The sequence below is a fragment of the Felis catus genome, chromosome D3 (assembly GCF_018350175.1).
Source record: "Felis catus isolate Fca126 chromosome D3, F.catus_Fca126_mat1.0, whole genome shotgun sequence".
In the NCBI taxonomy this organism is placed as follows: domain Eukaryota; kingdom Metazoa; phylum Chordata; class Mammalia; order Carnivora; family Felidae; genus Felis; species Felis catus.
In genome coordinates, this window is record NC_058379.1 from 76,690,059 (window position 1) to 76,714,961 (window position 24,903).

General features: G+C 48.5%; 1 protein-coding gene across 3 annotated transcripts in view; it reads left to right on the forward strand.

The window, feature by feature from the left end:
- The window catches only part of NEDD4L (NEDD4 like E3 ubiquitin protein ligase), a 346,987-nt gene that overhangs the window by 89,673 nt on the left and 232,411 nt on the right, over positions 1-24,903 (forward strand). For all 3 annotated transcript variants that reach the window (XM_023242040.2, XM_023242041.2, XM_023242042.2), the window contains exon 2: positions 20,020-20,093. In XM_023242040.2, coding sequence (XP_023097808.1) covers positions 20,020-20,093 — 74 coding nt within the window. The remainder of the gene's footprint in view (positions 1-20,019; positions 20,094-24,903) is intronic.

Sequence of the window (24,903 nt, forward strand, 5' to 3'; positions counted from 1 at the left end):
GTGTGTGTGTGTGTGTGTGTGTGCGCGCGCGTGCGCGTGCATGCAAGCACACATACAGAGGGGCAGCCTGGACGAGGCTTACTGGTATTTTAAGTAGCCCTGGGCACATAGGGTCAGGCGTGAATAGTAATTTGAGTGGTATGAGAGAGCAAAGAGGAGGCCACGTGAGCACGTGGAGGGCGGGCCACGTGCAAGGGAGAGCCCTGGACCGCGGTGACCAGGGTGCCCGAGCGCTCCTGGCCGGACCCGGGAAGGGCATGAGGTCACTGCCGTAGGCAGAGGGATGGTGCGAGGCATCCCGTTCGCTCCTACTGGGTGAAACCGAGGCTAGTCCGTGGGACAGAAGGATGGAATCAGCAAGATTCAGTACATATTGGGTGACACAAAAAGAATCTATTGAGGCATGAATAAAGTGGTTCTACTTCCTCACGAAAACAATTTTTTTTTTAATTTTTTTTTTCAACCTTTATTTATCTTTGGGACAGAGAGAGACAGAGGAACGGGGGATGGGCAGAGAGAGAGGGAGACACAGAATCGGAAACAGGCTCCAGGCTCTGAGCCATCAGCCCAGAGCCTGACGCGGGGCTCGAACTCACAGACCGCGAGATCGTGACCTGGCTGAAGTCGGACGCTTAACCGACTGCGCCACCCAGGCGCCCCTCTCACGAAAACAATTTAATTTGTTATTTTGAAAGTGTAATAAATGCTCTTTGGGAGAATAAAGGGAAGCGAAACAACGCAGACATGATACAAAATTATACCCAAAGTGGAAGCCTCGCCCGCTCTCGCCCCGCAGAGGAACCTTTGGTAACGTTTGGTGGGTGAGTTTTCCAGGAGGGATTCTTGCTGAGAGTTTAGTGGGGTCCTGCCAGGCCTTGGAGCAGAGGACTGAGAAACACGGGGTCTGTTCAGCTTTCCGTGTAGACCCCAGTCACTCCTGCCAGCGTTGCTTTCTCAGAGAGAGAGAGAGAGAGAGAGAGAGAGAGAGAGAGTGAGAGCGAGGGGGAGGGATGGAGGTTTAGGGCTGGGTTGCCGGAGGAAGGGGGTTGGGTTGGAGACGCAGATCTGGGAGTCCTTTGCATTTAGAAGCCTTGTTGGCTGTCCGCACACATCCCCCTCTGAGTTTTCCCTGGAGGGAGGGTGCTGCCCTTGTCCCTGCGGATGAGTCCGAAGCAACCAGTTGCAAGGAAATCTTTAAAACCGGTGCAAATGGCTCGTTTTGCTCCATGGTGCTTCCTTATTCGTTTTCATATGACATTGTTCCTCTAAGTTTATCGTGCTTCAGAATCACCAGGGAGCTTGCGAACACAGATCGCTGGGCTTCAGCCCGGAGAGTCTGATTCTGGAGGTCGGGATGGGGCCTGACCAATTCTGCCAAGTTGCCAGCTGATGCTGGTGCTGGTCGTCAGGGGTCCACACTCTGAGAACCACGGTCCTCCCCATGGAGACTTCCAGAAAAGTTGGTACTCCAAGAAGATGCTCCATGCCGGTCCCGTGGCTTCTTAGTCGATGATCCTGCGTAGAATCGTGCAGGGAACTAGCACCTGTCCAGGGTGGGAGATGCACAGGTCGTGTGACTGGTGTTAGCGCTCTGTGACCGTGAGCAGCCCTTGAAGGGTGGCTCATGTTCTTCCTTTGTCCTCGGGGTTCTGGGGGAGAGGAGACGAAATGAGCCTGTCCAGGCCGCGGGAGGGGCCTGGGTCCACGCCCCGTAGGTTGGGATGGTTTACATCAGAAGCTTTATCATCCTCTGGATGAATCGGTATCTGTCTTCCTTACAGTCTCTCATTTGGTAATAATTTTAAAAAGTCACCCTCATAAATATAACCGGCTCTTTATAGCTGGGCCTAAAGAATAGCAGAGGCTTTGTAAAAGGTACAAAGTGTGTCCCAGGGCCTGTCGTTGAAGAGATTTAAATTACTAGTGGGGGAGAGGTTGACGTTTGTGTCTCCTAAGGCGCACGTTGGGAGATGTGAAGGAAAGGCAAGTCTGTAAACATCATCAAGCGTCAAGAGTCAAAACCCAAGTACCAAGTGCTTGGCATTGAAATTCAACACTAATTTCAAATAACAGGGAAATACAGCATCCAGCAGAGGTCGATGGACAAAAGAATGGAATAAAAATTCGGTAGAAAATCCTTAAAAAAAAAAACAAACCCAACAAACATGAACGTGTGATGTGGGCCTTAAAAAGGGGCCATAAGTCCAAAGAAAGTTCCCTGAAGTGAAAACTGTACATCGTCGGTCCTTGCTTTGCACGATTCTGTGGTGAATGAACTCGGGTCGGTGCAGCGCTGGAGCAAGGCCACGTGGAACCCTCTGCCGTTCTCTCGAGTAGAGCTCCCTTCCAGAGCGAGAGCCCCGCGGGGTGAGAAGGGAAACGCAGGGTGCGCGTGGTACCCACAAGGGGCGGAGCGATGTGACGATCACAGCTCCTTTTAATACCCGGTAAAGTCCCAGCCACCATCTGGAGCAGGGAAGCTGCTGCCAGGACAGGATGGGTTAAGTCCAAATACCATTCGCGGTGTGCCGTGGGGCCTCCCGTGCGTCGGACGCGGTTCTGACTCGGGAGAAGTGTGTGTGTAGATGTGCGGGTAGAGGGGTACGAGCACTGTGGACGGAGCTGCCTCCTTTAGGAATTTCTCTCCTCCCAGGAGAAGTCCATATGATGACGACTCAAAAATAGTCAAACTTCATAAAATATTACGGTGAAGGGAATGTGTTTCAGGGGCTCCTGGGTGGGTGGCTTGGTTAAGCCTCCGACTCTTGATTTCGGCTCAGGTCTTGATCTTTTGGTTCCCGAGATCAAGCCCCACGGTGGGCTCTGTGCAGCCAGTGAGGAGCCTACTTGGGATACATATATTCTCTCGCTCTCTCTGCCCCTCCCCTACTCACATTGTGTGTGTCTCTCTCTCTCTCTCTCTCTCTCTCTCTCTCTCTCTCTCTCAAATAAACTTAAAAAAACCTGTATTTCAGGGGCGCCTGGGTGGCTCAGTCGGTTGAGCATCCGACTTCGGCTCAGGTCACGATCTCGAGGTCCTTGAGTTTGAGCCCCGCGTCGGGCTCTGGGCTGATGGCTCAGAGCCTGGAGCCTACTTCCGATTCTGTGTCTCCCTCTCTCTCTGCCCCTCCCCCATTCATGCTCTGTCTCTCTCTGTCTCAAAAATAAATAAATGTTAAAAAAAAATAAAAAAAAACACCTGTATTTCAGGTGATTTTTCAGAGAAGTAGCACACTGGGTCGATCTAGCACCCTGTTATTTAAAGGATACCTTATCATTCCTGTTTGGTTTTCTTTTTCCCCCTCCAAAAAGGGAAATAGCATTTGTAATATTCTGGTGTTGTGTAGTTTGACATCTCTTTTGAAGCAGTGTAAACCCATAAAGTAATTGAGATTATTTTGTAGTTTGGAAGAAGGTTAGAAAGCTTGACTTTGATAGTTTTAAGTTTAAGAAGGGGGGAGGATGCCTGGGTTGCTTAGTCAATTAAGCATCCCCGACTCGTGATTTTTGGCTCAGGTCACGATCCCGGGGTTATGGGGTTGAACCCCGCGTCGGGTTCCACGCTGAGTGTGGAGCCTGCTTGGGATTCTCTCTCTCTCTCTCTCTCTCTCTCTCTCTCTCTCCCTCCCTCCCTCCCTCCCTCCCTCCCTCCCTCCCTCCGCCTCCCCTGTGCTCGCTCGCTCACTCGCTGGCTCTCAGGAAAAAAAAAATCAAAATCAAAGTTAATTCTTTAGTCTTAATTTTTTTTCTTTGAGGAAACCGAAAAATAGAACCTTTCTATTTTTAAAAGTATTATTTTTTTCAAAACACGAGCTAAAATTCCAGTAAGCCAGGAAATAGAATTTCTCAGTCACTATGTTAATGAGTTATTAATGTTGGGATTTGTAATAAAATGGCATTGCTGGATAATGAGGCTTGGCGGAAACGGTAGATCTGATAATGCACGTTTGCACGTTTGAAGGCCGTAAATTCTGCCTTATAACAAGCAGTGATTCTGCCCAGTGCAAAACGATAACCTAGCATGCTTGTCTCCTTTGATATGTGGAGCCAGTGACCGTGAAGATTTCGTCTTCGATATTACCGGTACGGAATGAACGTTGCTCACGGTGTGTGGCTGGCTTTCAGCCACCCAAGGTGACAGAAGGTGGAGTGAGGAATTAGGCCGGGTTCGAAGTAAGGGGCTGCCTAGGAAGGCCTCTGGCCATGAATGGTTGCCTTGTCACCCCAGCATCCGCCGTCCTGTGGTTGACACCTGCAGCTCTCTCCTAGGTGTGTGGCCCTGGGTGCTGTGGCTTCTGGAAGTTTCTAAGGGGACGGCTCAGTTCCGTTTGCAGCCTTTCTTTCCCTAGATGTCATCTCAACACTCTCTTGGAGCCGGCGGCTGATGCTTTTCTGTGTTGGTCCCACTTAGCTTTTTGTAGCGACCCGGCTGACTTCGGCCACTCCTCCTACCGGTGACCTCGTGCCCTTTTACATCGTGTTCTCTCTTGGAACACGTCTAGTGAGGAGCCCATCCTAGAAGTTTTGCTATTCTTTTTTGTTTGTTTTTATTTTTATTTATTTCTTTTAAGTTTATTTTGAGAGAGAGAGAGAGAGAGAGAGAGGGAGAGGGAGAGCAAGCAGGGGAGTGGCAGAGAGTGAGGGAGAGAGAGAATCTCATGCAGGCTCCACACCGCCAGCGCAGAGCCCGATGTGGGGCTTGAACATGAACTGCGAGATCATGACCTGAGCCGAGATCAAGAGTCGGATGCTTAACCGACTGAGCCGCCCGGGTGCCCCTTTGCTGTTCTTTATAAAAGGACTTTGAAACATCTGGTATAGAGCCAGCTAGCCATCATAAGTCAATTTGGGCGTCAGGTGTGGAATAAGAACAACAAGCAGAACCAAAAGACGTACCGATTCCACGTGCTCTCGGTTTTCTGTTGGTTGTTTCATTCAAGATGCTTTGAACCTGGTGGCCAGGAAAGAGGCATTCTGACGAGGAATCTTCTGTGTTTCACTGGGAGGGAGACGGGGATTGTAATTACTGTTATTTGTCTTGGAGAAGTTGCAGGCGTAGAGAAAGTGTTGCGTGATCTCGCGTAAATCCCCTTGGTCTGAGTTCTTGGTTTCTCTCGCGCCGGTCGTCTAAACTCCCATCTCATAGCTGGGAAGGAACATCACAGACCGTCTGGTCCGTTCCCGCTACCTGACGATACTTCTGACAAGTGGCAGGCTTTTGCTCTCACTCTGGTGCCAAGCGGCCGGCTCTGGGCGTCAGGGGGCCAGCTACTCTGCCCTTGACCGGGCTTAGCAGCCAGAACTGCCTTCCCTCCAAAAGGCGCGCGTGCCTTCCTGCAGCCTTCACTCCTTGGTTTGAGGTTTGCCGTCCGCAGCCTCGTAAATGACTTGGCCTCTGCCACCCCACCCCCTTCCGACAGAACGGAGCGAATCTGGTCGTATTTTGTCGTTGTTAAACCAGGTTAAACATTCTTAAGTCGTCATGTGACATTTGCTTGTTTATTAACTATCCTGGATTCTCAAAAACATTTTCTTGAGTTAATACGTTTAAAGAGTTTTAAATTAAAAGCAGCAAGAAGGCTGTGCCGTGAGACCTGTCCATGTGTCTGTCTGTCTTCCCCCCTCCCCCTGGCCCTAGGCAACTAGTTTCTGTTCTCAGAATCAGTCAGTGGTTTCGGTTTCCTGTGTCTTTACAGAGTTTATGCACATGCAAACAAATATCTGTGTTGACATTTGGGCACATCTCCTTTCTCCTCACGTGGAGGGTGCTGCGCCCCACGAGGTGCTCTCCACCTGGTCTTTGCACAGGACACTACAGCTTGGGTTTGCAAAGCTGTATGTAGAGCGCATTCTCATTCCTACGGTTGTTTAGCGTTCTGTTATGTAGATTTTGTCCCCAAACACAGCAAAACAACAGTCTTCCCCCTGAGTCATGCCTCTTGGAATTGAACATAATGCTGGCCCAGGGTACAGTATGATGGCATTCTCTGCTCTGGACTTTGAATAATACAAGTGGTTTACTGTCACAGCATTGAGTCATATTGAGCTTGAGATAAAACCCCAAAGTTTTTTTTTTTTTTAATTTAAATTCAAGTTAGTTAACATACAGTGTAGTCTTGGCTTCAGGGGTAGAACCCAGTGGTTCATCTCATGAATACGACACCCAGGGCTCATCGTGAAAAGTACCCTCTTTAATGCCCGTCACCCATTTTACCCATCCTCCCCACTCCCTCCCCTCCAGCAACCCTCAGTTTGTTGTCTGTTATTTAAGAGTCTCTAATGTTTTGCCTCCCTTGCTGTAACTATTTTTTTTTCCTTCCATTCCCCCATGGTCTTCTGTTAAGTTTCTCAGATTCCACATGAGTGCAAACATAGGATGTCTGTCTTGCTCTGATGGCAAGATTTCATTCTTTTTCATTGCCAAGTAGTATTCCATTGTGTGTGTGTGTGTGTGTGTGTGTGTGTGTGTGTGTGTGTGTGTCCGTCCATTCATCAGCCGATGGACATTTGGGCTCTTTCCATAATCTGGCTATCATGGATAGCACTGCTATTAAACATTGGGGTGCACGTGCCCCTTCGAATCAGCATTTTTGTATCCACCCCAAAGATTTTTTTTTTTTTTAATTTTTTTTTTTCAACGTTTATTTATTTTTGGGACAGAGAGAGACAGAGCATGAACGGGGGAGGGGCAGAGAGAGAGGGAGACACAGAATCGGAAACAGGCTCCAGGCTCCGAGCCATCAGCCCAGAGCCCGACGCGGGGCTCGAACTCCCGGACCGCGAGATCGTGACCTGGCTGAAGTCGGACGCTTAACCGACTGCGCCACCCAGGCGCCCCATCAAAGATTTTTTTTAAAGTAAGCTCTGTGCCAAGCGTGGGGCTCAAACCCATGACCCTGAGACCCAGAGTCACGTGCTGCACCCCTTGAGCCAACCAGGCACCCCAAAACCCCAAAGATTCCCCCCCCCCACTTCTGATGCTCTTCCCTCCTGCCCTCTGCATTGGCTCCGGCAGCTGAGCACACGCACCACTGTAAAACTCCATCCTCAAGATTTGGCCCATCACCCATTCTGATGAAATATTTTTGGCTTCTGATCTACTTTTCTGACATTTTATCCACTTGCATATCAGCCACAAGTTGGATTTGTAGCTGCCATCGGAATCCTCATCCAAATTTTCCAGGCTCACCATGTTGCCCGGGACGGAGTTAATATTAGAACCCTGTGACATAACACGCCCCTTCGCCCCCACCTCCCTGGAGTTTTCTAATGGTTATGCTTTAGACAGGAGTTAACAACCGTGCACAACTAAGCCTCACCCCGCTTCAGTATCCGTTCACCCTCTTGTCGTCATCTTGTCTGGAAGGATATGAGCGCGGTTTGGCCAGAGTCTCTCTCCACTAGGTATGCAGCATACCCTGGAGCAAAAAGGAAACAAGTTCTCGTGTCTTATTCTTGGCAAACCCTACCTGTAGGTTGTTTTCCTGCCCTAAATGCTCGCAAACTGTTCAGTAATTCACTCTAGAACCTTGCTTTGGATTGATGTCATTTTTCCACCCGGTCATGTACTCCCCTTGGGACACGTGGGTGCTGAGCTCTTTTAGTAGTCTTGGACCGCCGTGCTAAGCAAGCCGAGGGATTGCCCTCTGGCTCTCTGGCGTTGACCGGCTGCATGTGGACCATTATTCTTGCAGCCCCTGTGATCCGCTGTTCTAGCCCCTGCCTTCCGAGAGCGTCGTCTTTGGCATGACAGCTAATTTTAAAAGCAACGACAACAGAGGATGAGAGAAGAAATCCAGGGCACTGTGGGAACCTTTTGTGGGAGGACCTAACTAGTCTAGGAGCCCTGGAAAGACATTTTCAGAAAACGTGCTGTGTTAGCGGAGGGCTGAAGGACAAGTAGGAGATAGGAACCACATAGCCACTTGGTGGCTCTGGCAGTGGGTAAAGGTGTCCCCAGCCCAAGCTGCGTGATTCATAGTATGATCCATAGCTTCTTATCCCTCAGAGTTGGGACATTTGCCCCACCCTTGTGTCTGGTTCCTCTGGGATGTTGGCAGGTTCTCTTAGCCACTTTGGGAGGTGGCTCAGGACAAGCTGTAGAGCCAGGATGTCCCTGGCACCCTTCTGGTTCTGCTGCTCGGAGGCCCTGGGTCTCCCAGGCTCCTTCCCGCTGGCCTCAAATGGAGTCAGAAGCATGAGGGCAGGAAGGCTTCAGAGCCGTAGCACAAGAGTGGATATTACATCACAAGATCTATATCTCTGTCCGGGAGTCGGGGAGAGTAACCTCTTGCGGATGAAGCCGGGAGCAAATAAGGTATTTGTGGGAGCAAACCAAGAAATGGTCTGGAAGTATGTGGCTGGAGAGTTGAGGAACAGCCACGGCTCCAGGGGAGGCGACTTGGGTGCCATCTCCGGGAGGTGGCGTGGAATTTGGTTGCAGTCTGCGGAGGGGGAGCCTCGTCCTTTTGTGTTGCACGGTGGGAACAGAGCCTGGGAACGGGAGGGCCTGGGCGGGCTGGAGCTCGGGAGATGGAAAGCCTGGAGAGGTTTCTGTTGGGTGCTGCTGTTTGAAGGCCGGTCCGGAGCCCGGGAGCCTGAGCACTTGTGAGTGGCAGGGTCACCCTGTTGGGGAGGTGAGCTCAGCGTGCGTTTGGATACTCAAACTAAGCCTTGTTCTCACCAGGCAGGCTCCTGAGTGATTATAATGTGCATTTGTTCGACTTGCCAGCAGAGTAAACGTGCCAGTCCTGAGGCTTCAGATCCATGTAGTGGGCCATCTCCTCACTATAAAACCCAAAACTCAACACTAAAATGAGTCATCAGCCTTGTTCATATGTGTCCTCTCTGAGCTTCTGGGAGTCCTTGGTGCACAGATGGATACGAGTCACGTTTTTCTTTCTTTCTTTCTTTCTTTCTTTCTTTCTTTCTTTCTTTCTTTCTTTCTTTCTTTCTTTCTATGTTTTGTTATTTATTTTTGAGAGTGAGAGAGGCAGAGCACAGCAGGGGAGGGGCAGAGAGAGAGAGAGAGAGAGAGAGAAAGGGAGACACAGAATTCGAAGTGGGCTCCGGGCTCCGAGCTGTCAGCACAGAGCCTGATGTGGGCTCCAACTCGTGAACCGCGAGATCATGACCTGAGCTGATGTCGGCCACTTAACTGACTGAGCCACCCAGGCACCCCCACAAGTCACGTTTCTGATCCTACGTGGGGAGAGTCCGACCTGGGAGCATGGAAATCACTCCGTGGATTGTGTTCTTGGGGGCCCTTTGTAGCCCCCACTGCCTGAAACCCAGAGTTTTTCCAGTGCCTTCTAGTCAGACTACACATTCCACCTAGAAACCCAGACTCTTCACTCCAGTGGGAGAGGTCACAGTTCTGAGCGCCATGGAAAATACAGAATTTTAGATTTTGAGCTATGATTTTTGGCTTCCAACAAAGTGCAGTTGTTTATGACGATCATTTTTAGAACTATAAACATAAGATAATTCTTGCATTAGTGATCTTGGGGGAATTGAAACATGTTTCCTGTCTTATGATTCGAGGTCTGGAACAAAAGAACCATTGATAAATGGATTCTTTGAAGACCTTTTACATGGAGCTTTACCAACTCTTCTGGTAAAAAGAGAATTTTTAATTAGTGGAAGAGAATGACTATGTCCTTTGAGCTGGAACTCTTGCTAGCTCATTCATTTCATGGACACTGTTCAGTGGCACCCTCCTTTCCTGTCTGCACAATCACTGAATTACTGTGGGTTTTTGGCATCCAAGAATTGAGTGTTGCTCATGGAGAGCCTCTCTGAGAATCTGTCCACACCTGGAAGAATTTGCATTCTTGCTGTGGTGTACGTTTGAGTCCTGTTCGGTCTGAGGCCCATGGGAGTGGGAACGTCCCTTAGCATGTGACCGATCCCAGCCACCGCCCGCCGTGAACACTTCAGCCTACCGCCGGCCCCACCTTCTCCCCTTCTTTAGAGATTGATTTTCCAGGTGAAATGGTGCGGGTTAGCGCTATCCACACAGACTACCACGGCCCTGCTCTACTCAGAAGTCGGAAACAAAGACATCTGTTGTCACTGAAAGAAAGCAATGCAAAGCTAGCACTTGGAAGGCACAGGTCAAAACTGCACGTAGTTGTAGGAGGAGTGGGGAGGGGGCCGCACCTGCAGGAGTCAGCCTAAGCTGTGGCAAGAGACCCGACAGAATTGGCAAGAGACCCGACAGAATCTGACAGGTGCTCCTCCAGCAACAGTCCTGTGTTTGTGGAGCAGTGGATGTGGCTTCCTCCCTCGTCCAGCCGTCTCCTCCCACTGCTCGCCTCCGCAGGCCTCCTCCTGGCTCCCTCCGTGGTTAGCTGTCAGCTCTTAGCCCTTATCTGAGTTTCCTACGTGCCCTTTCCCTCCAAGTATTATCCACATCGCCTTCTCTTAAAGCGACCAAGAACGCCTCTTGGGGGTTTACCTCTCTTCTCGCCCTCTGAATACGTTTCCCCATGAATACTGCGCAAGCCTGAGCAACCTGGTTACGGTTCTGGCCTCATCATCCACACACACTCCGGGGTCTCTTTCACACGCTCCCTTGCCCTCCCTCTCAAGGTGCCCTCCTGTTTCTTCTTTGTCCGAAAGATACGTTCCTCCCTTTTGCTCGGTCTTCGGGGCCTGGCTCAAATGTCTGTTCATCTGAGGCTTGCCCCAGCTTTCTGGCCCATTTCCTTCTCCCCGCCTCTTACACGTGCATTAATTTCTCCTTCTGAATTCCTGCAGGTTAACATTCACTGCTGCTATTAAGTTGACCACATCATCTTGTGATCGTGTGTGTGTGCACGCGCGCGCGTGTGTGTGTGTGTGTGTATGTGTGTGTGTGTGTGTGGTTCTCCCGGCACAGGAAGGGAAAGTCCTGTAGGCTTGAACTCTGTCTTACTGTTTCCATATTCCATGTACCATGCTCAGAGCGGGGTGAGCACTCGGGGCTCGCTGACGACACGGACGTGAGTGCACCGGATGAATGGGTGCTGTGTGGGCAGGGCCAGTGGAAGGTGGGACTAATGAGGTGGCAGGTGAATTAGGACGGAGAGAAGCTGCCACACATCAACAGCAGGTACTCAGGATGGGGCATAATAGATGCCCAGTAGCTTGCGGAAAAAGGAGCAGTTGAGGTTCCGGTGGTGGGTGTTGAATCCTCCCACTATCGGTGATAAATTGAGGCTGTGGGATGAAGAAGGGGTGAATTGAGAGTTGTTTTAAAGGCGGACAGAAGTTTCACAGCTCCTCTCCAATGTTGTTATTCTTTCCAGAATTAAAAAAAAAATTCAGGGGCGCCTGGGTGGCTCAGTCGGTTAAGTGTCTGACTCCTAATTTCGGCTCAGGTCATGATCTCATGGTTCACAAAGATCGAGCCCCACGTTGGGCTCTGTGCTGACAGCGTGGAGCCTGCTTGGGATCCTCTCTCTTCCCCTCCCCCATGTGTGTGTGCTTACTCTCTTTCAAAATAACATTCAAAAAAATTCATACTGATAATCACGTACCCTGAATTTTCGGGAGTGGTCTCAGTTTGAAATATCGACTGTACTTATAGGGTGCTGGTTCTGTACTTAAAAGAAACAATACAGCCACTGCACCTGTATTGAACACGTCACTAAGTTCTGTTAATTTTACCTTCTAGAGGCCACTGCTTTTTACACGATAGAAAACATAAGCAATAGTCTTTACTTTTTCACTGGTATCTTCCTTGTCTTGAACGTTGCCCCAGTACGTAAGAAAACCTTGACTTAGCCGAGAGATAAATTGGACTGCAATTATTACATGGGATTCTCCACGTGCCTTGATTCTCCATTGCTGTGTTACAGATGCCCCCCAAATCTGTCAGTGTAAAACAACAAAAGCAGCTTATCTGGGTGGTTCTGACTCGGGGCCCAATCCCACGGACCGTGAGATCACGACCCGAGCCGAAATCAGAGTTGGACACTTACCTGACCGAGCCAGGTGCCCCATGCGGACGTACGTTAAAACCGCACAGTCTGATTTCTGAAAGTTTGTCACCTTGAGCATTAGAATTACAAGTCTGCTCCGAGGCCATCCTTTTCCTGGTCCCCGTACGTGAACTTCTCTCAGTGGCATAATGACAGCCATAATCTGGCGGAGGTTGAGGAATTTAGGGTATGCACAGCCTGCAGTTTCTGCAGTTTTCTCAGGAGCCAACAGCCCTGGGACTTGCACTTGCTGAGGATGTTCTGTGTGGGGCTGACAGTGGCAGACAGATCCAGAGGATGGAGCTGTGAGTTGGGGCTGTTTGCTGTCAACAGGACTATGTGAGCTTGAGGTGGACGTGCGGTCCAGTGTTGGGCTCCTTTCCTGTGACATCCTGTGTCTTTGTCCTCACCACACATATCTTCGGTTTCTGTCCCACCCCTGTGTTACAGGTGCATGATAGGTATGGGTATGTCCGACCTCCACAATTGACTGTAAGCCCCTCAAGGGCAGAGAGGAAGTTGTCTTGATGACTTTTGTGTTCTTGTTTGCTAGCACAGTGCGTGAACATGATGTGCTCATCACATTTTCATGGAATAAACAGAAGGTCGAAGTAGAGAACAGAGAGAGAGAGAAAGAGAGAGAGAGAGCACGCGCGCAAGAAACTAGGAGAGGTAGGGGTGCCTGGGTGGCTCAGTCGGTTAAGCATCCGATTCTTGATTTCGGCTCAGGTTATGATCTCACGGGTTTGTGGGATCGAGCCCCGTGTCAGGCTCTGTGCTGACGGTGTGGAATCTGCTTGGGATTCTTTCTCTTCCTCTCTCTCTCTCTCTCTGCCCCTCCCCTGCTCATGCATTCTCTGTCTCAAAAATAAGTAAACATAAAAAAAAAAAGGAGAGGGGGCAGCAGTGTGAGGTGGGGGACCCATCAAGGGAGTGAAGAGGGGAGCGAGTTTAGAGAGTAGGAATCAGGGTGGAAAAGGCAGAGCTGAAGAGGACAGGAATAAGGGATGAGGTCAGGGATGAGAGGAGATTTAAAACGAGGCATGAAATAGGATCTTGGCTCGTAACCAAAGCAAGAGCAGGCAGGAGTGGGAAGATTAACGGTTATCTGCTGTGTAGTGGGCACAGCGGGGGCACTTTCTGTACGTTACCTTATTTAATTTCACTTCAAGTCGAAGTAAGCTCTATGCCCAACGCAGGGCTGGAACCCATGACCCTGAGATCAAGAGTATCTCTCAATGGAGCCAGCCAGGCGCTACAAGCTTACTTACTTTTTTAAAGCAACTGAAGTTAATTGACCTCTGTGAAACTTACATATTTCAGTGCATAAAGATACTGATCATCCCTTTACACCAGGGAGTGTTTACTGTGAGCCTGAAAAGTTTACGGGTAATAGTTTGAACTATAAATACACTGCAGAATATGGAAGGTAAACACATAAATTAATTTAGGGGCGAATGACGAAGATGTGCAAGTCCCTGACCTGGGTCTTATCCTTGTCCACTTGAATGGCTGGTGTATGTGATACCTGGGCTCACTGGAGATGTGTGAGAAAGAGTACTATTTCCTAACACAGCTGTCCCCTTTTGGGAGTAAGATCAGCCACCATTGTGGAGATTAAGGGACAAAATATACAAAGTTACCTTCTCCGAGCAGTTTCACAGGAGAAAAGGTCAATTCTAGTAGCTTACTTTGAGTTGGGATTTGAGGTTTATTTTATCACAGGAGCAAATTTGACAGATTATGTATATGATATGGGTAGGCACGGAAATTTGGAAACCACTTATACACCGTTTATATGAGCAGGTGTCTGAGCTGGAAACCACACCATCTTAAGCGTGAACCTTTGGAATACCACCTGTTCAGAAGCGGGGACTTCCGCTCTGCCACCCATCCGGGACTTGGGCTCCTTATCTTGTTTTAGGCCTTCAGGAAGAATTAGGCAATGAAGTGGAAAAGAAATACACACGTCAAGGGCATAGGATCATCCCCGTTGGGCAATAACAACACAAAAGCAATGGATGACCATTCACAGGAAGAGACCCTGAGCGTCGTGAGGATACCTCGGGTTGTTTGGCCTCACCTCTTCTGTGCCTGTGCTTTCTCTGCATTGCACGGTCTAGCTCCACATAATACCTTCGTGGTCCTAAGCCACCTTAGTTAAATATTTAATTCTACCAGAGTCATAACCAGGGACCGAAATGTCATGCGTAGGTTTTATGAAAGTCATAAAATGCTTCAGAAGGTCCCATTTGCTCGGCTTGGAACCCATTGCATCTGATAAATGAGTCACACACCTGATCATGTGTTTCCTTACAGAACTACGATGGCTGCTGATCGGTATGCACACTTATTCTTTAGAGGAAACAGAGATAAGAAGTTTTTGCTGAAGATCTAAAACTCATGTGTAAAAACTGTTTTTATAGAGTAGCATTCTCTTTCCTCCTCCCCTGCCCCATAGCCTCAGAGGGAGGTGAAATTTCCTTTGACAGCTGCTTGTAAATAGGAAGTGTTCAATAAAGGCCCCCTCTTCTTTTCATCTCCCAGCTGTTGCCTGCATATTACGTAAGAGCGTCCTTTTCACATCTCCCAGCTCCCATATGTGCAGCTACATGTGCCTTTGTGAGTTTGCGCAAATATAACTTGTAGGTTTTTATTACGACAAAAGAAGGCTTATTTATTTTAGAAATACAGAAACCTAGATTCCTAAGCTTGTGATTTTAAATTTTTCTTAGGGGTTTTTTTTTTTTTTTGGCATTTCTACAGAAATTGAATTTCCAGACAAAAATATTTAATGTTTCAAAAGGAAAAAATGTAGATAATCGTAAAGTTATCTGGTATCCAGAGATAATCACTGCTAATGTCCTTTTGACGGCTTTCTCTGTGCATATATGCATAATAGGTATTTATTGAAAATTGATTGTATCGTATATGAGCGAAGCTAACTGCTAAAGCAACCTGCCGTTTTCAGTGGGAAGAAACAGTACGGGTCTGTTTCCAGCTCACTGTCCTGGCAAGGTCAGTAGGTGATGGTGAAGCGGGCAGGATGAGGTAGGGATGCTCCCTCCCTCTACATTCCTTTCACGGAGTTTTTCCCCTTCTTGCCTTCAGGATTTTCTCCGTTGAGCCAGGGGAAGAGAATGGAGGGAGGATGAATGGGAGGGTCTTATGGGCCAGGTCTGGAAAATGCACACATCATATCCGTGCACATTCCACTGGCCAGAACCTAGTCACGTGACCACCTAACTGCAAGGAATGCTGGGAAATGTAGTCTGAGTGGAAAAGGCAAACAGCTTATTGACCACCTTGCTTATTTCTAACTCAGTTGTATAAGCCAGTTTTTTTTTTTTAATTTTTTTTTCAACGTTTATTTATTTTTGGGACAGAGAGAGACAGAGCATGAACGGGCGAGGGGCAGAGAGAGAGGGAGACACAGAATCGGAAACAGGCTCCAGGCTCTGAGCCATCAGCCCAGAGCCCGACGCGGGGCTCGAACTCATGGACCGCGAGATGGTGACCTGGCTGAAGTCGGACGCTTAACCGACTGTGCCACCCAGGCGCCCCTAAGCCAGTTTTTTTTTTTTTTAATTTTAATTTTTAGAGAGAGAGGGCATGAGCAGGGGAGGCGGGAGAGAGAGAGAATCCCAAGCAGACAAGCACCGTCAGCACAGAGCCCGATTCAGGGCTCAAACCCATAAGCCATGAGATCATGACGTGAGCCGAAGTCGGATGTTTAGCCAACTGAGCCACCCAAGGTACTCCTTGTGTAACCCATTTTTGAAACTTTCTTTTATAAACCAAGTTGTTTATTTGCAACATGGGCACCTCTCCATCTCAGTCCTGTGGGAACCCCTCCCATCTTTTGCCAGATCTCTTCCTGATTGGTCTGTTTTTGTGCTTGTTCCCCTGTAGTCTGATCTTGCACAGCAAACCAAGGTGGTCTTTTAAAAATTCAAGTCAAAGGGCACCTGGGTGGCTTAGCCGGTTGAGCGTCTGGCTCTTGCCTTAGGTCATGATCTCATGATCCATGAGTTTGAGCCCCGTGTCAGGCTCTCTGCTGACCGTGCATAGCCTGCTTACAATTTTCTCTTTCTCTCTCTCTCTCTCTGCCCTTCCTGCATGCTCTCTCTCTCTCTCTCTCCCCCAAAATAAAGAAATAAACTTTAAAAAAAATCAGTTATTAAAAAGTCAAGTCAACTGTTGTCACTCCCCTGCTTAAAACTTAACAGAGATGATTGGAATAATGCTTTCTATGGAAGCTGACCTTTCAGGTTTCTGGCCCCTCTAGACCACTCCCTCCACTCTTGCCTCTCTCTTCAATGCCAGACCTGCTCCCCAAGGCCTTGGGACTTGCTGTCACCTCTGCATGAAAATCCCCACCGCCTGCATCACCCTCTGTCTCCTTTGGGTTCAGCTCAGGTGTCTGCTCCCCAGAGATGCCTTTCCGGACCAGCAGCCTTTAACCTCCTTCCCCTGTTCCTCTACTTAGTTACTTTTTATTTAGCTCCCATCGTGTCGCCAAAGCACTTACCACCATCAGGAATTCTTGCTTGTTTGCGATATATATTTATATTCTGTCTGCCTTCTGGATTGTAGGTTCCTTGAGGCAGGAAGTCTGTCTTGCTCCTGTCTATACCCACAGATAATATGTCTGGCACATAGTGGGTACTTAGTAAACATTCGTGGAATGAGTGAAGGTGGTGACAGAATCTTACGCATTAAAAAAAATTTTTTTTTAATGTTTTATTTTTGATAGAGAGAGAGAGAGACAGAGCACAAGTGGGGGAGGGGCGGAGAGAGAGGGAGACACAGAATCGGAAGCAGGCTGCAGGCTCCGAGCTGTCAGCACAGAGCCCGACACGGGGCTCGAACTCACGAACCGCGAGATGATGACCTGAGCCGAAGCCAGACGCTCAACCGACTGAGCCACCCAGGCGCCCCATAATCTTACACATTTTTAATGACGGTATTGTAGCTCATCGCTTGGGATTGCCATGCACATCCCTGCTTTTGAGGGACTTCTGCATTTTTTTCCCTGATTAAAAGTGATCTTTCGGTGACTATTCTTTTAGTTCTTTTCTTGGTTCGTTCCATGCACAGATCTGGGCTTATTTTCTTGGGATTGATTCCTAAATGAGCATTTGTTTACCGAAAAGGGTGTGTGTACAAAATTTGTAAGTGTATGTTACGTATTACCCTTTGTCCTTCAGACCCCCAATTTGTGTCCCCATGTAGTTGAGAGCCCTTGTAAACAGTGTACTTTCAAGAACACTAGAAAGATGGGTGGGACGGGGTGGGGGTAGGGCGGTTTGTCTGTATTGCTGTGTCCTTAGATCTCTGAACAGGCACTTGTGCTTAATGAATAAATCAGTTTCCATAAGAAAAAAATTCTAGTTATTCCTTTAGTGAAGTTTATTTTTATTCATTTATTCCTATAAATGTTCCCTGACTTTAAAGTGTATGCTTTTGGAAAGTAGGTCTGCCCAGTGTAAGAACATTCACCCAGTGTTGATATAAACCTAGGGGAACCGGGTGTAAGTTGGGCTTATATCTTAGTCCTTAGAATCCAGACAGGATGCAGTTTTGAGCCCCCTGTCAAGTCGGTGGAAAGTTCGGGACGCTGCTCAGGATTTTTGAGAATCCCAGGGGCTGTGAGACAGAGACAGTTTCTCACCAGAATTCTTGTCTTTTGCTCTGTGACTGACTGGATTTGGTTTCCATCCAAGACCCAGTTCCTGGTTTATCTTCCCCAGCTCAGTCCAAGTGCAAGCCTACCGCTGTACCTGAGCTGGTGGTGGAGGTCGTCTCTGCCTCGGAGACCAGACGCACTGTCTCCTTCGGCCGACACCCAGCGCTGGCCCTGGAGACTTAGCACTTGGCCTTGACAGTGTCCGCCTTCCGTGGGTTCCAAACGAGGTCCACTCTCTGCCCAGTGGTGTCAGGGGAGAATTGCTGTTGGAAGTCTTTGTCGAGGGGGGGCGGGGAGGGCAGAGAACTGGGATGGGGGGGGAGGGGAGGCAGGGAGGCAGAAAAAGTGTGCTCCTCACCAGCTGTTCCCCGTCCTTATTTCTTGTGAGTGATTCCTCATTCCCTGCCGGGTAAAATCTCAACCCCTTAGCCAAGGATTTTCTTCTTACCCATGATTGTCAGTTGGTGCGCACTCGTGGGCCGTGAACTCTTCCCAGGTGTCCCGTGAACGCTACAGAGGTGCTAACTGAATTTTGATCCATGCGTGCAAAATGCTTCCGCTGTGGTATTCCTCGAGTCGAGCAGGGAGAGATGCCATTGGCATTGGGGGTGCCACATGCCCTGAGAAACCAGAGAGCCTCAGGCTAGATAACCCCTGTGCTGACAAAGAATCCTTGATGGCTGGTCTGTGATGTGAGCCTAAGAGAGGAGGGTCAGGGCAGTCAGTGCCTGCTTGGGGGAACCGAGGGAAGGGCACTTGACCCTTGAGGGGCACTTGACGGGGAGGCTTTGGTAAGCACTCGGAGACACTGCTGTGCTGTCGCAAGGTCCCTGGCTTGTCTCTGTCTTCTCGCGAAGCCTGCCAAGCACATGAAACCCAAACTTGAGTGCAGTTCTCATTTCAGAGGGGATCCTAAGCACACACACATTGAGCAACCTTTTTTTTTTATAAACCCGATTGTATGTCTCTGCGGTGTCTGTGTGTCTGGGGCAGCCTTGTGTCAGGAGTAGATGGTTGGAGGGATGGTCGGATGGATGGAGAATCCTGGTTCAAGCACGGTCCCCGTGGCACACACGCACCCCCAGTGTGCCGCTAATTTGTGAGGGCTCCTCGTCCTCCTCTCTCCGGGTTTTATTTTACCCTGCCTCCTTGGACGTCGTGTACGTAAGCTTTTGGATTTTCTTTCCTTCACCCAGGTCATGACTGAGCACACGGATAGATGACTTTCTCTGTTGCCCCTCGCTGCCCGTGTCCCCAGGGGCTCCAGCCCTGGCATTTCCCCTCCTCGCCTTTCCCGGGCATGTGCTTCTGCATCTCTAGCTGTAACCACCGACTGTGGCTCTACAACCACCAACTGCGATCACTCCCCAGTCTGACCCCACCAGACGTCTCTCCCGTTTTCTTTGTTCTCCCCCCACCCGGTTGTTTCATAGACGCCTTGGATTCGACTTTTTTCTGCCTTTCAGTTCATGTTGACACTCAGTGACCCAAAGCCAAAACTTGGGAACAGTCCTCGACTTCTGCCTACCCTCCCCCTTTACCCCCCACAAGCCATCTCCTTTCGCCAGAGCGTCTTAGCCCCTAACTACTTCTCCAGCCTGTGCCTTTGGGCTTGGGGCCATCACAGGGTCCTGCACTGTTGGCCTGGCCGTCCCCCTTAGGAGACCTGGAGCATATTCGTGTCCATATTTCAAGACCTTGTTCAACGGCCAGTGCGACAGGAACTGCTTAGGACATGTTGGGATGAATGACTATGCCGGTGAAGGAATGAATGAGTGATTTCTGAGATGGGTTGAGTAGACTTCCATTTAGGGTGATGCTTTTGGTGTTTTGTTTTTGTTTTCATTTTTGTTTTTTATTGGAGCCAAAGGATTATTTTCGCTTGTTCGTACCAACGTTGTGATCCTGTAATTTTGAGGAAATATTGTACAACGTGAAATTTCTCTCTGTCTCGGGCCACGCACACAAATGTATAAACTTCCACGGAGGAATTATTTATTAAATTTACAGTACCCTAAAGCACCTGGGCATTTATCTAGGTGATTTCAAATGTGCGTTTATGTTCTTGGTACCACCGGGACATCTTTCACTGGCCCACATCTTTGAGCTGCATGATGTAGTTTGAATTAAACTTAGGCTTAATTAATCCGAATGCTCTAAATTTCTAGGGTCATAGGATTTTAAGTCTGGACTGTTACCTTTTGAACTTCAGCGTAAGGAGGAATCACCTGTGCTTGAGTCGATTGGTGCTGTGTCCCAGTACGGGTCTAAAGAGGAAATCATTACCTTTGGATATTGGGTGAGACAGTGACCCATTGAAGGTCCATTTCTTAAACTTTTTTAAATTTTTTTTCCCTCCAACAGGGCGAGTCACGTATTCTCAGAGTGAAGGTTGTTTCCGGAATTGATCTCGCCAAAAAGGACATCTTTGGGGCCAGGTATGTTTGCTTTGTGTTTGTTTGGCTTTTGGTGTTTTGGGTTTTTTTTTTTTTTTTTGTAGGCTTCTGACGAGTTCGGCAAGCGCTTTCCAGACTCAGGCGTGCATCAGAGTTACCTGGAAGCCTTAAAAGAGCTGGGCCCCACCTCCCGAGTTTCTGATGGAGTAGGTGATGCTGACACAGCCAGTCCAGAGACCGTATTTTGTGCAGGTTCCTAGCCCTCCTTACGGATCGATTTCCTGGGGGAGCTGGATTCTGATGTCTGTTTTTCTCAGTAGAAAAATAAAGCTTGGGAACATGTATTCATTATAATACATTCCTTTAAAAAAGAAATCCCAATGTATTCATATTAATACGTTCCTTTAAAAACATCCCAAATTTAGGGAGACGTGAAGGTGTTGTTTTGTTCCTAGTAGAACTGGGTATTCTTTGGCATGTTATAATCAGAATTGAGAGATTTGCTGATGGGAGTGAATTTGGTGATTTCTGTGCCTTTTCTGGAAGCACCAGCAGCCTGGTCTGTCTGGGTCTTAACTTTTTCATTTTGAGTATTGTGCCTGATGATCCTGAGTCTTGAAATCAGCTCTTTTGTTCCTTTGCTCTCTGTAGTGTTGGGTGGAGTTATTCGACTAGTAGCAGAATGAGGTTAGAGCCATTTAGACCTGGGATTTGAACCAGATTTGGGGGAACAAAGACCTTTGGAACTTCAGACAGAGGAGACACTAGAGACGTTCCAGTGCGACTTGTCTGTTCTGTGGTTGACACGACTTTATCCAGAAAGGTTACTGCTTGCCCAGGTCTCACGTGCCTGTAGTGCTGGAACAGGCCCCCTGCCCCCTGCTCTGTTCACGATGGGGACCCTGTGAGGTTGAGCCATGGGGGCTGTGGTGGCTTCTGGGGACAGTTAATTGTGGCCAGAGTCCTCGCGTTAGAACATTCATTTCAGGGGCACCTGGGTGGCTCAGTCGGTTAAGCGTCCGACTCTTGGTTTCGGCTCAGGTCATGATCTCATGGTTCGTGAGTTTGAGCCCTGCGTCAGGCGCTGCGCTGACAGTGTGGGGACTGCTTGGGATTCTCTCTGCCTCTCTGCCCCTCCCCAGTGTGCTCTCTTTCTCTCTCTCTCAAATAAACTTAAAAAAGAAAAAAAAAGAAATTTATTAAAAAAAAAATTTCATTTCATCCTGTCAGCCCCCCTGTTTGTTGCCCACAGTCACCTTCTGGCCTCAGGACCTCAGTGTGACACTGGTGACTATTGTAACAAGACCTCGTTCTGTCCAGCTCACCTCATCTTCCTGCTCGCCCAGCACAAGCCCTTCCCTGCCATTGGTGGGCAAACCTCTTTATTTCCCGTCCTATCTTCATGTCCGTTTTTAGTTTTTCCCATCCCGTGAAGTTAACTACAGTAGCAACTAGAGAAGTTGTTAAAAATACATAAAGTTGATGCAAGGATAATATCTGTGAAATCTTTAAAAAAAAATTCTTTTAAGTGTTAATTTATTTTTGACAGAGAGAGAGAGAGACAGAGCATGAGCAGGGGAGGGGCAGAGAGAGGGGGAGACACAGAAGCGGAAGCAGGCTCCAGGCTCCGAGCTGACAGCACGGAGCCCGACGCGGGGCTCGGACTCACAGACCGCGAGATCATCACCTGAGCCGAAGTCGGCACTCAACCGACTGAACCACCCAGGCGCCCCTCATGAAATCTTTTTCAAAACATCCCCATGCTTCTGTGTGCCTCAGATGACTAATGGAGGGTTAGCTATCTGAGCCGTCACGCCAACCTCGCGCACACGCGCTGACACCTGCCCAGTCGCTGGTGGTGTGGGAGGGAAGCACATCTCACCTGCGGGCCCCTTCTCACCTGACCATGGAGTCGCACCGAGTGGTTGCCCTTGTGCCTGTGTGAACGCTCTAATATTTGACTTGTCTGTGTCTTACTAGATTAGAAACTCGCAGGAGACTGAGACCTCTCCCTTTGATTGCTGACCCTCCAGAACCCCAAGAACAAGACTGGGCAGATTGCCTTTTAACTGAAAGACTTGCACGCTGACCAGTAAACTGCGCTCTTACGTCACCAATGTCCGCTGCTCTCACTCTTTCCCATACATGTTACATAGTTTGGAAGGGGAAGAGGTTGGGTTTGGAAACTGTCAGCGACGTTCATTTTGATTGTTTTTGTTTTGTTTTTTACCAAAGCCCTGCATAAAAAAAAAAAAAAAAAAAAATGAAATGGATTCAGATTGCATTTCTCAGACTGTTCAGAGGATCTGAGGTTAAAAATTGGTAGTGCGATGAGGCTTCAAATCTTAGAAGAGCCAGACGCACCCGAGCCTGGAATTTTTACCTTTTATATGAAAAGAGGCAGCATTGTTTCTTAGCAGCGGGGTAAAAGGAATTACGGGGAATACCTCAAGATGTGCATTGGAAATCCAATGCTGATAACTCCTCTCCTTGCATGGTTTGATCTGCGGTTGCCTGTGGAATAAAGTCCCAGGCTCCCGTTAAGGTGTAGGATTCAGGTCCTTTTGTGACGGCTCATGCCAACCTGTCTGGTCCGGTTTGCCCCTTACTTCGGCCCCACCCCTGTCTGTCCAGATTTATCAGATTTGACTGCTCTTTCTGATGGCAGGTTAATACTCTTCCTGACGAATGACAAAAGTTGAGCCACTGGATGAGCCATTGGACTAGATGACGGTTCGGGTCTGTCTAAAATCTGAAATCGATTGGCTGAATACTTCCTAAGGGCAGATTGCAAGAACTGCCCATTGTATTTGATAGCGGCTGACCAAGCTCTTAGAATTGTTAAGTGAATGCCGTAAGGTAATTTGATGTAGAAGAGATGCGCTTTGCTAAGTAAGATCTTAAGGTTTTGTTTGGTTTTGTTTTGTTTTAAACTTAGAATATTTGTAAGTTTCAAACTGTATTCTTCAGGTAAGCTTGTATCTCAGGCTCTCTAACTTTTTGTCATAGGCTTAAGTAGTAACTGAATAGGGTCATTTTAATACAAGTTTTAGGTCCACCTTCCCCCTTTTCCTCCTTGGTTGTGATCAGTCTTCGTTTGAGGTTACTTAGAATCATCTAAAACCGTAAAGTGGATCCTTAAAATTGAGCTATGCTGGCTAAGACAAACTCACTGTAGAATTTCCTACGGGAGATTTCGAGACTCTCGTTTCTGTATTTTGTGCATGGAACTCTTAACGTCAAGTTATACCTGTGGAGGTTTGCGGTCATTTTCTTCTTTTGACTCAAAACGTAGAACACACGCGAACCCAAGGGCATTGGAGAGATGCGGCAAAAAATCCTTGTCTGCTAGTGACTGAGACTGATGGGGACTTACTGCCACGGTGTGATAGCTCTGTGACGCCACCTCGCCTCAGTTATCTGTATTTAAGTTGTTAACATTTGGCTACATGGGCCCCATCAATTTGTTTTAATCGAAGCATCCAAAAGTGAATTCTAGACATCATGACATCCAGCCCCTAAATACATCAGCCTGCATCTCGAAGAAAGCAGCGTATTCCTTCATAGCCACGATGCAATTTTCACAAAATTACCAATAATTGCCTAAAGGACTCTTGTCACCTTTTCCATTCCCTGAATCCCCCCAGCTGTCCCTACAATGCCTTTTACCACTGGGCCGTTTGAGAGCAGAATTCAACGGAGAACTGTGCGTTGCGTTCAGTTGTTAGGTCTCTTAAAATCCGGTTCCTATAGTATCCTTTTCCCCTTTTCCGTTTTTAAATGAACCTGAAATCGTCAGCTGGTTGTCTCATCACATTTGATTGTTTCCTGTTGTAGCATTTAGTTTCCTTCTCCTGGGTTTCCTGTATATGAGCAGTTGCATGGAAAGGCTTGATCAAATTCGGTGTCCACACTGGGGACGGCAATGGGATGTTGTCTGCTGAGGAGGAACACGGCATCTGGTTGTCCTATAACCAGTGGTGCTAAAATAAAAAGGAACCCGGGTTTAATGTGGGGCCAGTCTGTTTCGTCCACTGTCACTACTTTTCCCCCCAGGTGACCGGCAAGAAATGGGTGAGCGATGTTTCGGCTTATACACTGTATACATGTAAATTTTAGCTATTAATTCACCTTCTCTCCAAATAATTAGGATTTTTTTTTTGCCTTTTTTTTTTTTTAAACCTTGTACAAAATAAGTTTCATTTTACTCAGTGGGGAGACCCTGAGGCTCCAGGTACCTTGAGAGCCCCCTCGATATACCGGAAGGACTTCTAGAACATCATTAGGCCAGAACTGGCCAACTGTTGGTCCCTGTGGACTAGACTGAACTCACACATGCGCTTATGAAGGGTCCAGGGAACACTAAAGGCGAGTAAAAATCCCGAGCCAGCATTTGGGAGATTTCGTATCAAAAATCCAGATTGCCAAGGTTTCTGGAAAATCTCGGCAGTCTAGACAACACGAGGTGGCACAGCTGGAGCCATCTGCTGGATACACTCTTAAATGGGGCCGTGACCTTTCGGCCCCCCAAGGAGCCCACATCTGTCGTATTCTGTGCAGCTGGCCGCCTCCACTGGCATAGCGAGGGCCCTTGAGGGACGGGCCCGTGCTTGGTTTTGACCCCCGCGCTGCTGGTCTGGAGCACGTAAAGCTGGTTGTCCCCCCACCCTTCCCCCGTGGCACACGCACCTCCTTAGGTGGGTACAGGGCACCTGACGCTGTGCGGAGACCGTGTCTGTGATGCGCGGGTGCGGTGGAAATGCGCCTCATCCCCGGGCCTGTTGTTTGAGCAGCCTTAGCTCTCTGGGGCACCTCTGAGAATCACAGCGTCAACACTAACGGCCTCTGGGCC